This window comes from Alosa alosa, chromosome 24 (genome assembly GCF_017589495.1).
Source record: "Alosa alosa isolate M-15738 ecotype Scorff River chromosome 24, AALO_Geno_1.1, whole genome shotgun sequence".
In the NCBI taxonomy this organism is placed as follows: domain Eukaryota; kingdom Metazoa; phylum Chordata; class Actinopteri; order Clupeiformes; family Clupeidae; genus Alosa; species Alosa alosa.
The window spans coordinates 10,162,263-10,174,343 of record NC_063212.1 but is presented as its reverse complement, the minus strand read 5'-3'; the positions used below and the strand labels follow the sequence as shown (position 1 = coordinate 10,174,343).

Below are 12,081 nucleotides of genomic sequence, written 5' to 3'. Positions count from 1 at the left end.
CTGTCTGGATTGACTGGAAGTGGATTACTCCAATTAGTCTACAGCTAGCCTGTAATTAAAAGGAAGCTATAGGCTAATTGGAACAACCCACTTCCAGATAATTAGATTAGCCAGTGTCAAACTGGGTTATTGCATGCACAGAAAAGAGAAAGGTGTATCTTCTTAATCTAACTGTGGGGGAAAAGCTAATAAGTTGGCATGTTCCTTTAACAAGATTTGTGATCCAGATAGAGAAGACAGTAGGCCTAAACCACATCTCATCGCCAGTAGGTAGAAGTAGGAGTCTTATCAGCCTTTCATAATCATACAGTACATGACCACCTAATCCAACCTCCAGGCTTAGGAATCAAAGAAATCCAAAGTTCAGTCATAAAGTCATATCAAAGTATCAAAGTTCCAAAGGTCATAGTCATAAAGCTCAAAGTCATATCAAGATGGATCCTGCAAATTATGTCTAAAGGCTGTTGATATTTAAGCTCAACAGCCAATAAAATACCTTTCTCTTCTGTGTTCTTGAAGCAATGCATTGATTTGCTGAAATTGTTTGCCCTGAACCAAGCCTGTGTTTGAGGTTTTTTTGAATCACAAAGGACTGTGACGAGCAATCTGCAAAATTTTGAAAAATCAGTCAGGGAGTATACCTTTAAAATCAGATGCCAAGTTATTTGCTGAGTAAAAGGGGCGGACTGGCAATCTTGACGTTCTGGAAAAGTCCAGAACGGCCGTCCATCTAACAGCCGTCAACCTGGCTCAATATGCTTCATCAGTGTCTAGCACTCAAAATAATATGCCTCTCTTATGCAACATTAATCACTCAAAAAACTAGCAACATTTGTGCCATCACGTTTTTAATAGCAGGATAGGCACAAGGCTACAGTGTCACCAATGTGGCCAACTCTCGCAATTGACAAAAGTGTCATTACCTTAAAAAGACGAACAGACGCTCAAGGCTATTCATTGATAGACCCCCATTTACCATAATGGTAGACTATATGACGTCCCTGTTGGTTTAGGCTACTTCCATGAAGGAATGTATGAGGTAAAATAATAATCAATAATTATAATTTTTGTAAAATCAGAATGTGATACAATATTATTATGCCAGTGAAAGTATCATGACAGACAGCGAAAGTGTGTGCGTGCGTGCTCGAATAGTAGTTAGTGGCTTTTTTTTGGAGGATTCCAGGGCCTGTTTTTCACTCCCAGTCCGTCCCTGGCTGGGTAAGGACTGTAATTGATAAATGCAAAAGAAAATATCTAATTTACACTCAAATCAACAAACTAGGTAACCTGCTCAATTCCTAAATATTACACATGCTCTGCTTAGTTACTGTAAACCGCCTGTGGGTTTCCATTCTGTACGGTCAAATTATGGGGGTATATTTGCCTCATAAAAATCTATAAATGGTCTACTCAGGGAACGTCAGCAGGGATGTAGTCGTAAAATAAGAGGTGGGTAAACTATGAATTCTGTGAAGTGGACTGCACCGTGCCGTATCGGATTTTTCAGAACATGTTTGATGATGGTGGAGGTTATTGTCCAATTTTTACAACAATATCAGTGGCATTAAATGGTTCCTAAAGTGTACATATTGTGAATGTGGATAATACAGTGAGATTTTTTAATGTTAAAGTTGCAATTGGTGAATAATCGGTTTTGAGAGGTGGATAAACTCTATTTGTAAAATTTTAAAGGGTGGATAAACTGCTTGCGTTTAGCCTCCACTACATCCCTAAACGTCAGCCATCTTTGCCTATACAAGGAGATCCGGGTGTTAATTGAAGCCAACTGAAAACAATTTCATATAAGAGCAAGAGACATGCGAGGTCTAAATAAAACATTTTATTTCATAAGACATCTCCATTCATGTCATTAGTCTCATAACCATTTATATTTAACAGTTGTATTTATTTTTAAAATAAATGAAATGTACATCAAAATTGTATTGGACCCACAAAACTGAGAGAGACAAATAGATGACAGTAAAAGGCTGCTAAAGTGGGCAATGATGATCATTCGGACGTTGAGCCGGGACGGGAGGTCTGTTTGGAGTTGCTCGTCTTCTGCTGAGATTTCAGTTTCTGGTAATATTTCTTTGAGAGCAAGACAAGAAAAACAAAACAGAGAGTTACTTAACTGCTGCCACAGACAAGATCTCAATGCCACTACAGACTACCTGATTATTTACTATATTAATGCATGTATAGTACACCGTTTTTGGGGGCTTTTTGCCTTTATTGGGACAGGACAGTGAATAGTTTAGAGACAGGAAGCGAGTGGGAGAGAGAGATGGAGTGGGATCGGGAAATGACACGGCTCAGACTCAGACTCAAACTGGGTCCCCGGGGGCACTTGGACCGGACTGTGGTATGGGCTCTGTAGCCAGTTGCACCACACCACCCCAGTACACACTTTTTAAAACCTAAATATTTGGGGTGCACATAATATACCCGACCTAAATGATTACCCCTTTTTTACAGCAAAGCACATGGCCACACAGTATAACCATGAGTTTGACTTATTGCCCAAACTAACTGCATCCGGGACTGACCATAAGTAAAAGCGATTTATTTTGCATGTGATCCAACTGTGCTCACAAGCTTCTTCTTGTTATAGGAAGCACACATATTTTTCTTGTTATAGGTTGTACAAGCCAGGTATGAATGTGGTGAGTCAAATTAGTTACTGTAGTACTAAAGTCTAATTAGATTGTTTTAACACCGGAGTGTCTAAACAATAATAACCTGCATGTTGGCAAAAAAACATTTGATCAAACATCTGATTTCCACACTTCTACAGCTATCAGTGGTTCAGATTCAGATTGAAATTGATTTTGCTGTTATGAATATTAAGAATGGATTAATGATGAAACACAGCATACCAGGTTTTGCTGCTAAAGTCGTAGATGAGATTTAATTCTGTTATGTGTTCCACATATATCTCATTAAGCATACATGACCTGATACTGTGATCTCCATGTCTAAAATAAGATGGAAATGTCAGTGCATATTATACAAAATAGATAATGTTTTCCTGGATTTCATTGGCTATTTAGGAATGTGCATTACACCACTGCTTGGTTGAATTTCCTATTGTGATGCGCTCTTTACAACATCAATTCTTTTTCACATATTAGCACACTTACAAAGTAGTTCCAGTTTTTTGGCCGCATTATGCTTGTATATCAATTCATCAAACTCACGTTACAACAGAGCTACAAATTAGCAATCTGACAGATGTTCAGATCATACAGTAGCAACATTATAACATATGACTGAGCTCAGTTACGCTGCATTTGGATTAAGTCATTTTACAAATCTAAGGCTCAACAGAATCTTGGGATATGCTAGCTTGACAAAGAGAGATATGGAACTCACAACTGGAGTTAGCAACCATCCATTTAGAACACAGTTTGTCCTGTGAGTTGAGAAATTAGTCATGTGTGGCAGAAAGTAGTAGTTCTACAAACAAGACACGTAAAGTAAATTAACACAATGCAAATGTGGTATCTGTGGTATAAGTGGAGCGTTCGGGCAAATGTGGTATCTGTGGTATAAGTAGCGTTCGGGCATCAGAAATATAATGCACTTTGAGGTTATCGCTTTGCGTTGTGGCCGCATTACGACCTCAAACGTGCAATATTTTTCTGATACCCAAATGCAATGTTGTCCATTATGCCTTGCGTATGTTTCTTCTCTTTTGTATTGATATTGTATTTAAACTAGTATAAACAAATCTAACTTTTTATTAATTTAAAAGTGAATTGATAATTTATTACAATCAAGTGTATGGCTGATATGATGATGAAAAAAAAAAACACTTGAATACCTTGGATTTCACTTCCCTGTTGATTATATAGGGGGTGTATTGACTTGTTATGTTATATATGTTTACTGAGATTTTGTTATGATGTATGTATAACAATGCAATAATGCATATCGAGGGGGAAGGTTATCAAACTAATGCAGCATGACTAACATTTTTTGGTAGTTTGGCACTACCCTAAGGTGTCAACTGCCATCAATTCTCATTAGTGTAAAAGGGAATCTAAATGGAATAGCTGGCAAATTACCTCCATGTTCTGATAGTGACGCAGGCTGCTGCAGTGGCTCTTCTTGGCAGCCTCCTCACTGCCATAAAACAGCGAGCACAGCTTACAGAAGAATCCCGTTTTAGGCACCACAAAGTCCACCCCTGCAAATAAACACAATCAACGCTGCAGCAAATACACAGCAGTACAAATACAGTACAATATTTTGCTCTGTTGGTTTTTTTCATACCGACTGGGGTGTCAGGCTTGAAAGGAGGCATAGTGAAGTCTGCGTTCAAGGGTGATGTCGAACGGGACCTCTTCACCTCTGGTTCTGCTTCCATCTCCTCTTCCCTCCTCTGCTTTGACTCCACTGCATGAAGATTACAACAATCTAGTGAGTTACAACCTGGTAAATAAGCACTGACATCACCATATTCAGTAAGACAAAAGCATTCCCCATCTTCCTGGTGGCCAGTCCATTACTCGACTGAAATCTTCAACGACCTTGATAACGATCTAGTGCTAAGCCAAGTGCCAACTTGCTTCTGTCTTACTTCTCAACACATCATTGTCATAAAGGATACTGAAGAAAAAAAAATGCCTCACCCGTTATGGGAGCTCTAACATCTGCCTTGTCCTCCTTGGTAACAGGCATTTCCAATTTTGCCAAGAACTTGGCATCCTGTTCTTTACATCCTCAAGGCCACCCTTTGCCTCCTGCCCCGAAGACGTCCCCTCCTCTTTCGACTCTTTGGATGAGGTATCTGTATTCTGGGTCTCACAGGACAACGAAGCAGGTTTGGGCTCCTTGTCCTCAGGCTGTTCCAAGGCTGAGGGTGCCTCTTCCGTTTTGGTGAGAGTAGAGGTCTTCTCTGGGCTCTTCTTCTCTTGCTGCTGCTCCTCCTCCTCCTCCTCCTCTTCTTCTTCCTCCTCACTAGGCTTCGCATCCCTCTTGCCACGTGTTGACTTCCTCACTAAAGAACAAGGTGACAAAATGAGTTCACAGTTGAAGGTTTTATCTAAGGAGAACCTAAATGTGCGCACAAGCCATGTGGGCTTAAGACTGTATTCATGAGAGCAATGTTTTTTTTTTTTTTTTTTTTTTTTTTGCTTCTGAACAGACACATAGAATGCTCGAACAGACAGGACATAGTAGAACAGAACAAAGCAAAAAACAAACAAAACAAAACTGCTAGTCCACAGAGGGGTTCCATCTAAGTCCATATAGGCAAGTCCCCCCACTCTGTGGCCATCTTGGTAATGCACTTTGGGCAGTTATCGGGCAGCTATTTTCCTACTTAAGTAAATGGGGAGGCATACAGGATGTTTGTTTGTTTGTTTGTTTAATTTAAGGCCATTTCCGCAACTAAGGCTATTTGGGAGGCATACAGGAAGGGACGGGATATGTGTAGACTATTGCCATATTTGTGTCACAAACTAAACCCATGCATTTCTATAGAGCATTCTTTGAGTGTGGTGTCTCCGCATGAGAGTCTCTGGTTACATGTATAAGGCATGAAAACGGGTCAGGGGTGAAAAAGGTGACAAGGGCGCACGAAGTGGGAAATGCCCGTTTCATAACAAAACAAGCGCGAGTGACATTGTTGCCAATAGTGCATAGCTTCCATGGAGTATGAAGTTGCCTAAAACCAGAGATTTATGAAGAAAACAAACTACAAAATGACTAATTTTGGTCATTCGACTTCTTTTTGGCTTTGCTTCAGCCTGGGCCTCCTCTCCTCCTCAGTAATCTACATGAGTTTTCTTTCTTTCTTTATTTATTTCTTTGTGCCTGAAGTTATCAGACATTTCTGAAGATTTCATAGGCCTAATGGACACTTCATAGTAGACTATTAGAATAATAAACTTGGGTAGGGTAGACTAGGCTTTAATTTGTAAAATTGGTTTGAAATGTTTTAACCTGCAGCTAGGCTACTTACAGATTGTGGCATTGTGCTAGTGTGTTGTGTGAACAGTGTTCACATTACATGTTAAACCCTGTAGACACAGACTAGGCCTACTGATCAGGCCACTGAGCGTTTCTTAAAAGACGGCATTACCATGTCAAACACTCCTTTTGTCTCTGAACTCGACAAAACGCACCAGCCCAGCATTTAATTCAACTATTTAGTTATTCACATTAGCCTTTGCTATACTGATAAAGTATGCCATGCATCCGCAGCAAAATTTAGCTTCCACTGTTTAATAGGCTAAATGCATAGGGGCTGCATTCACATAATTGTTGCTGGATCAGACAAGTTTTTAATTGGGCTCTTTTCTTACAACGCAAAATGCGTTCGCGTCTGCGCGTGTTTTGTTAACTCAGTTGTAACCCCATACACCCCCCCCCCTTCTACAATATTTTCTCATCGGATCTGCGAACCACGTAAGTCAATTCAAGTGGATTCAAAACGGCGAATTTCGCCGAAAGGTGAGTTTTCATGCCTGATGTATACAGGTCATTCCACAATCTAATGAGGGCAATATCTGAAGGTGGATTATTCAGACGAAACCTCACCTGGAGTCTGCCGTGCTCTCTTCTTGGCTCTGGCTTTCCTTGTGCTGACTACTTCCTTCCCCTGCTCCTCTTCTTCAGGAGCTGGTTGCCATGGCGGCTGCTCGTCCTCCTCCTCTCCCACCTCGTCCACAGTGACAAAGTTCATCCTCGCCACCTCGTCAATCCCGGGGGACACTGGAGGCTCAGCTGGATTCAGAGTGAACACATGCTTTTAAACACAGGTTTTTGAATGCAGGTTTTTGAATGCAGGTTTTCAACACAGGCTTTTCAATGTTGGTCTTAAGAGCTGTTCAACTACACTTCTTTTTCTGAACAAAATTCAGCAGTTTTGTCAGATAATTCTAAATATCTAGGTTATTCAGTCTTTTCCAAACCCAGGAATTTCACAGAAGCAGTGCTTAAAGGAAAGTTTATGAAGCGATTCTTGTGCCACTTCAAACTGAATCTAAATATTTTGTATTTGCATTTGAATGGCTGAATTTGAGCAATTGTATTGAAAAACCCAATCTGAATAGTACATTTGGAAATTGAATTCATAAGTTTGTAACTGAATCCCATAAACTTGAAACAGAATGTAATATTTTGCAATTGAATTCATTTGCTCTGACACATACATGATCCTCACTGAAAATCCCATCTCTATGCACTTCCACGTTCAATTCTCACAATTCAGTTTAAGACCGTGAAATTCAATTTCAGTCAGTTAGTGAGACACAACAGCTGTTGGCCGAGAAATCTGCAATCGAGTGCAGATTACCATCCAGCTCTTCTGTCTCTGCACAAAGCCTGTTACAGTTTATTATACTGTAGCAGCAGGCACGGGCCACATCAAAATAAATTGGTTCAAAATAGCCTTACACTTCGGTGGTAGTGTGGAGAGTGTCCCTACAAATAAATCAAGTAGTATTGTAAACTTATTGAAAGCCTTTCTGGGGTACAGGGGGGTTTTCCTGATCACTCTGCATGCTCTACTCACCCATGCCACCTGAAGGCACAGTGGTGTCCTCCTCCACATCCTTCTTCAGCTTTTCCTCCTCCATCTCATCATCGTCTCCATGTGCCTCATCCAACGTCACCAGAGTCTGTGAGTTGGACAAGGTGAACAATGAATCAAAGAGTCGAAGGATAAATGCAGAATGCTACCCTTTATCTTATTTAAATAAGATCTCAGATCCCAACCTTTGCAGCAGCAAATAAGTAACACCAAGACGTGTTAAAAAAGGGCTAATCATTCCATTTTATGTGCAAAAGGTCAATCATAGAGCCATAAGTAACAGTTAGCAGTTAAGTAAAACTACTAACCTCAGGATTGAAAGCATCCCCCGATTCCTCCTCTTGGTTATCATGGGCGGTCTCTGAACAAAGTGCTGGTTGTTCACTTTCTCCATCCTCCTCCTCATCTGCCACAATTTCATCCAAAGTGACTAAATGCTCTTCCAGATTTTCCCCTTCGTCCTCCCCGACCTCGTCAACCGTCACCAGCCCCTCGGGATCCTCCCCGGCCTGCCTCTTCAGGCGCTCTTCCTCCTCAGCATCATCTTCGCCATCATTGGGGAAGTCTTCCTCACCCTCGCTGACCTCGTCCAGCGTGACCAGCACATTTGGGTTGGGATGGCCTGCAACTGAGAGGTCACTCTTCTCCTCTTGTTTCACAGCCTCCGAGGTCTCTTCCTTTAAGGCCTGGGTTTCGGTCTTCCCAGTAGCCAATTCCATGTCTGCGGACTCCTCCACCTTCACTGCATCAGTACCTTTCACAGCAACCTCAGTTTCTTCTGACAGCAGGAAAGTAGAGGACTCGGTCTTCACATTCTCTATAGCGACATGATCCACTTCCAGATTGGTCACTGGCCGCTGAGGGGAAATTTCCTCAATCTTTACCTCAACTTTGACCTCTTGTGTCTGATTTTGTTCTGAGGAGTCAGAGTTTGCAGCAGTTTCTACAGTTACCTCAGCCACTTTGGCATCCTCTACTGCCCCCTGTTGGTCTTCTGCACCAACAGCAGCAACAGCAGCAGCAGCAGCAGCCAGTCTTGGGAAGGTCTTTCTTCGGTTCCTCAGCTTCATCGCCATTCGGCTCTGCCTCTGGCACATCCTCCGCGTCTTCTTTTGACTCTGTGGCGAAACTGGACCGAGTTCTGCGTGACGATGTTCTGGGAGTGGGTTTCTTTGCCTGTTTTCCTTTGCTGACTGGGGTGGGGGTCTTTTGAGAGGCTGCAGCCAGCTTCTTCTGAGGTGGGGAGGATTCAACAGGTTGGGGGGAGTCAGATCTCTTTCTCTTTGAGGTTTGCTCAGGAGCTTCGGCTGGAACTTCGGCTGTTTCTTCTTCAGCATCGTCGCAGACCTCATCCACAGTAACAAACTCATCCATGTTAAAGGGGAAAAAGTCATCCTCCTCTTCTTCCTCCTCCTGCTGTTGTTGCTGCTGCTGTTCAACAGCAACCTGAAAGGGCACAAGATTCCCACACTTACTTATAAAGAACACGTCTACAAAATGCTTTTCATTATTTCATAACACAGCAGCTACTAATGAGAACTCCCAAATGTTTGACTTTTACAGAATCCTGTGAAACCAGTCAACTTTGCATGCATGAAACTGGTTTGGGTGCCTAGGAATATGTACCTCTGTAAATTTACAGTCATATACCTTTCACCAACTCCCTTGTATGTCATTAATAGTCAGTAACAAACTTTGTGAATAAGGGATAGCACTCTCAGTTCATTTTAAAAAAATTTTAAAGGAACCGTATGTAAGATTGTGGCCAAACTGGTACTGCAATCACTTTCAAAATACTGTAGAGCGGTGTATCCCCTCCCCTCCCCCCTGACTGGCAGAGCTGGCTACCCGGATGCCGAAACACTACTGACTTTGTGATTAGTAGATAGGTGGAGGATGGCGCATCAGGCCAAAACACAACATGTCAACATCAACATTAGCTGCAACTTCACTTTTTAAATTACAATATCCTGGCCGGACTACTGTTGTCAGTGATATAAGTATTTGAAATTAACATGATTTCTTAATGTCTGGTGACATATCAGGGCCATTTTATGATTAATTGAAATACATTTCTTACATACGGTTCCTTTAATTGTGGGGAGAACTGAGAGTGCTGTCCTCCTGAGGAGAACTGAGAGTGCTATCCTCCTGAAGAGAACTGAGAGTGCTATCCTCCTGAAGAGAACTGAGAGTGCTATCCTCCCGAAGAGAACTGAGAGTGCTATCCTCCCGAAGAGAACTGAGAGTGCTATTCTCCTGAAGAGAACTGAGAGTGCTATTCTCCTGAAGAGAACTGAGAGTGCTATCCTCCTGAAGAGAACTGAGAGTGCTATCCTCCTGAAGAGAACTGAGAGACACAAAGTTTATTTTGACGCTCAGGAGGATTTAGCACCTGGTTGAGTTTACACTGAGGTGTTTTGAGTGTGTTAGTCCGATTAGTAGTCAATAACATCAATATCCAATCCTCACCTGTTCCTTCTTGTCTTTGGAGCTACTCGATGAGCGTGTGCTTCTGCTAGTGCTGTGGCTCTGTGAAGAAACGGAAGAACCTTCGTGAGAGTTTGGCTTCAAATGAAAGAATTTGTCGTATTATATTAGGTTTGATTACTTTGTTTATGAACAATTTTAAGCTTATGAATGATCGCTTTGGTTTTGTTTATAAAAAAAAATATGACAGCTTCTCGAACACTTACCTTGTGCTTGCCATCATCTTCGCGTCCTTTGCTCGTCTTGGTGGCAGGGCTGCTGTCCTGCCTGCTTCTTCGTGAGGATGAGGAGCTGGACGATCCTCCTCTCCGGGATGTAGGCAGCTGCTCTTCGTCCGAGCCTGCCCGACTCCTGCTCTGTTGCCGGGAATCTCTCTCTGGACTGGAGTCTTTCCGTCCGCGTCCGTTACCTCCACCTGTGGAAGAAGTGTGGGCTTTCTTGACGTCTGCCGCAGGTGCTTTCTTCTCCTGTGGACTGGACTTAGCGCCGGGTTTGCTTGGGGTGGTTGTCTTGCTTGGGATGGTTGTCTTGCTTGGGGTAGTTGGCTTATTACTGGCAGAGTTCTTCTTTTCTGCTTCGGCTTGTTTCTGTCTGGCCTCCTCCTCGGCCCGCCTCAAGGAGGACTGCATGCGGCACTGGTGCACGGCTGCCTCCAGAGCTCTCAGGATCTCCTGGGTGACCGGAGGGAAGTCCAATACCGGCCCACCATCAGGTGGCGCCGGGATCACCGCCGCTGCTTTTTCCTCTGGAGGAGCACTGCATTCCTCACTTGGAGCTGGTGGTGGATTGGAAGAGCTGGACGAACCACATGGGGGCTCTTCTGAATTGGCCAACTCTTTGTCTTTGCTTGGCTGTGGTTCAACACGGTCATCCTGTTTGTCCTCACTACCCTGTTTTGCTTCTTCGGTCGAGATTTTTGGCGTCTCCATGGCTACGGAAGGGGAGGCCGCAGCCTTAGTAATCTCTACACTGTTGCTATTAGCAACAGCATCCTGTTCCACCTCTGCATTCTCTTCCTTCGCTTCACTCTGTTGCATAGGCACTTCCATTGGTTCAGCACTGGGAGAGGTCTCTGTATCCTCCTGATTGTCTTGGCGTGACTCAACGTCCTTTGTGACCGGCGTGGTCACGGGAGCATCCTCCTCGATCTGCGAGGCTTCCACTGCAGGCTCTTCAGCGGCAGTATCCTTGGAAAGGTTTTCCTCTTGGGTGAGCACTTGAGTGTCAGTCTCGGTAGTCTCAGTGATGCCTGCATCCTCAGCCGAGGCCTCGGTCTTCTCGGCTATAGCAAGGGGTTCTTGAGCAGGTGTGGAATCTGGGTGCGAGTCCATAACAACAGCGGGAGGAGTGGAGACTCTCTCAGTGGATGGTATGGCGGTGACGTCAGGGGTCACTTCAGCTGCAGGCTTACAAGGGGTTTCTGTTGCTTCAGAGACGTTAGGGGTCACTAACAAAGTGTCAGGGGTCGCTGCCACTGCCAAACTGTCATCACTGGGAGGGTCCGTTGTTGTGGTAGGATCAGGGGTAGCATCACTGGGGGACAGGCTTTCAGTGGCCGCAGGGGTCACTGATTGGGTATCATCACATGGAGGAGCTGTTGTGACAGCAATGGATGCTGCCTCCACAGGAATGGCTTCACCTGTAGCAGCGGGTGTCTTAGCCTGTTTGGCCTCATCTTCAGCTGTTGTAGCTGTTGCTGTATCTGTAGGCACAGCCTTCTTGCTTGTATCAACAGGCTTAGCTCCTGCCTTGTTACTGTAAATTAACACAGCAGTTGTTGTTGTTTGTTTGTTTGTTTAGTTAGTTATTTGTTAAGTTACTTCACATTAGCATACAAGTGTGGGTGAAGGCTCAAACTCCTTAGAGTGCAAATCTTTTATAGATGCAAGAAATACTTAACTGCCTAAAAAGAAATGCGTCACCCCTACCACAGTATAACTGGATAGAAGGTTATACAACTGTGACAACAAATGTTTTAATTTATCAAGAAAGCTCACCTGTTAGCTCCTTTCTTCTTTTTGACCTGTAAGATGAAGACATATATA

At 43.2% G+C, this 12,081-nt stretch overlaps 1 protein-coding gene across 1 annotated transcript in view; it reads right to left on the bottom strand.

Annotated features, from left to right (window-relative positions):
• Nucleotides 1-1,828: 1,828 nt before the first annotated feature.
• The window catches only part of znf638 (zinc finger protein 638), a 40,996-nt gene continuing 30,743 nt past the window's right edge, over nt 1,829-12,081 (bottom strand). The window contains 11 exon segments of the mRNA XM_048235730.1: nt 1,829-2,094; nt 4,074-4,195; nt 4,282-4,404; nt 4,646-5,008; nt 6,553-6,738; nt 7,529-7,634; nt 7,855-8,561; nt 8,563-8,992; nt 10,019-10,078; nt 10,243-11,791; nt 12,034-12,059. Coding sequence (XP_048091687.1) covers nt 2,014-2,094; nt 4,074-4,195; nt 4,282-4,404; nt 4,646-5,008; nt 6,553-6,738; nt 7,529-7,634; nt 7,855-8,561; nt 8,563-8,992; nt 10,019-10,078; nt 10,243-11,791; nt 12,034-12,059 — 3,753 coding nt within the window. The 3' untranslated portion in view covers nt 1,829-2,013.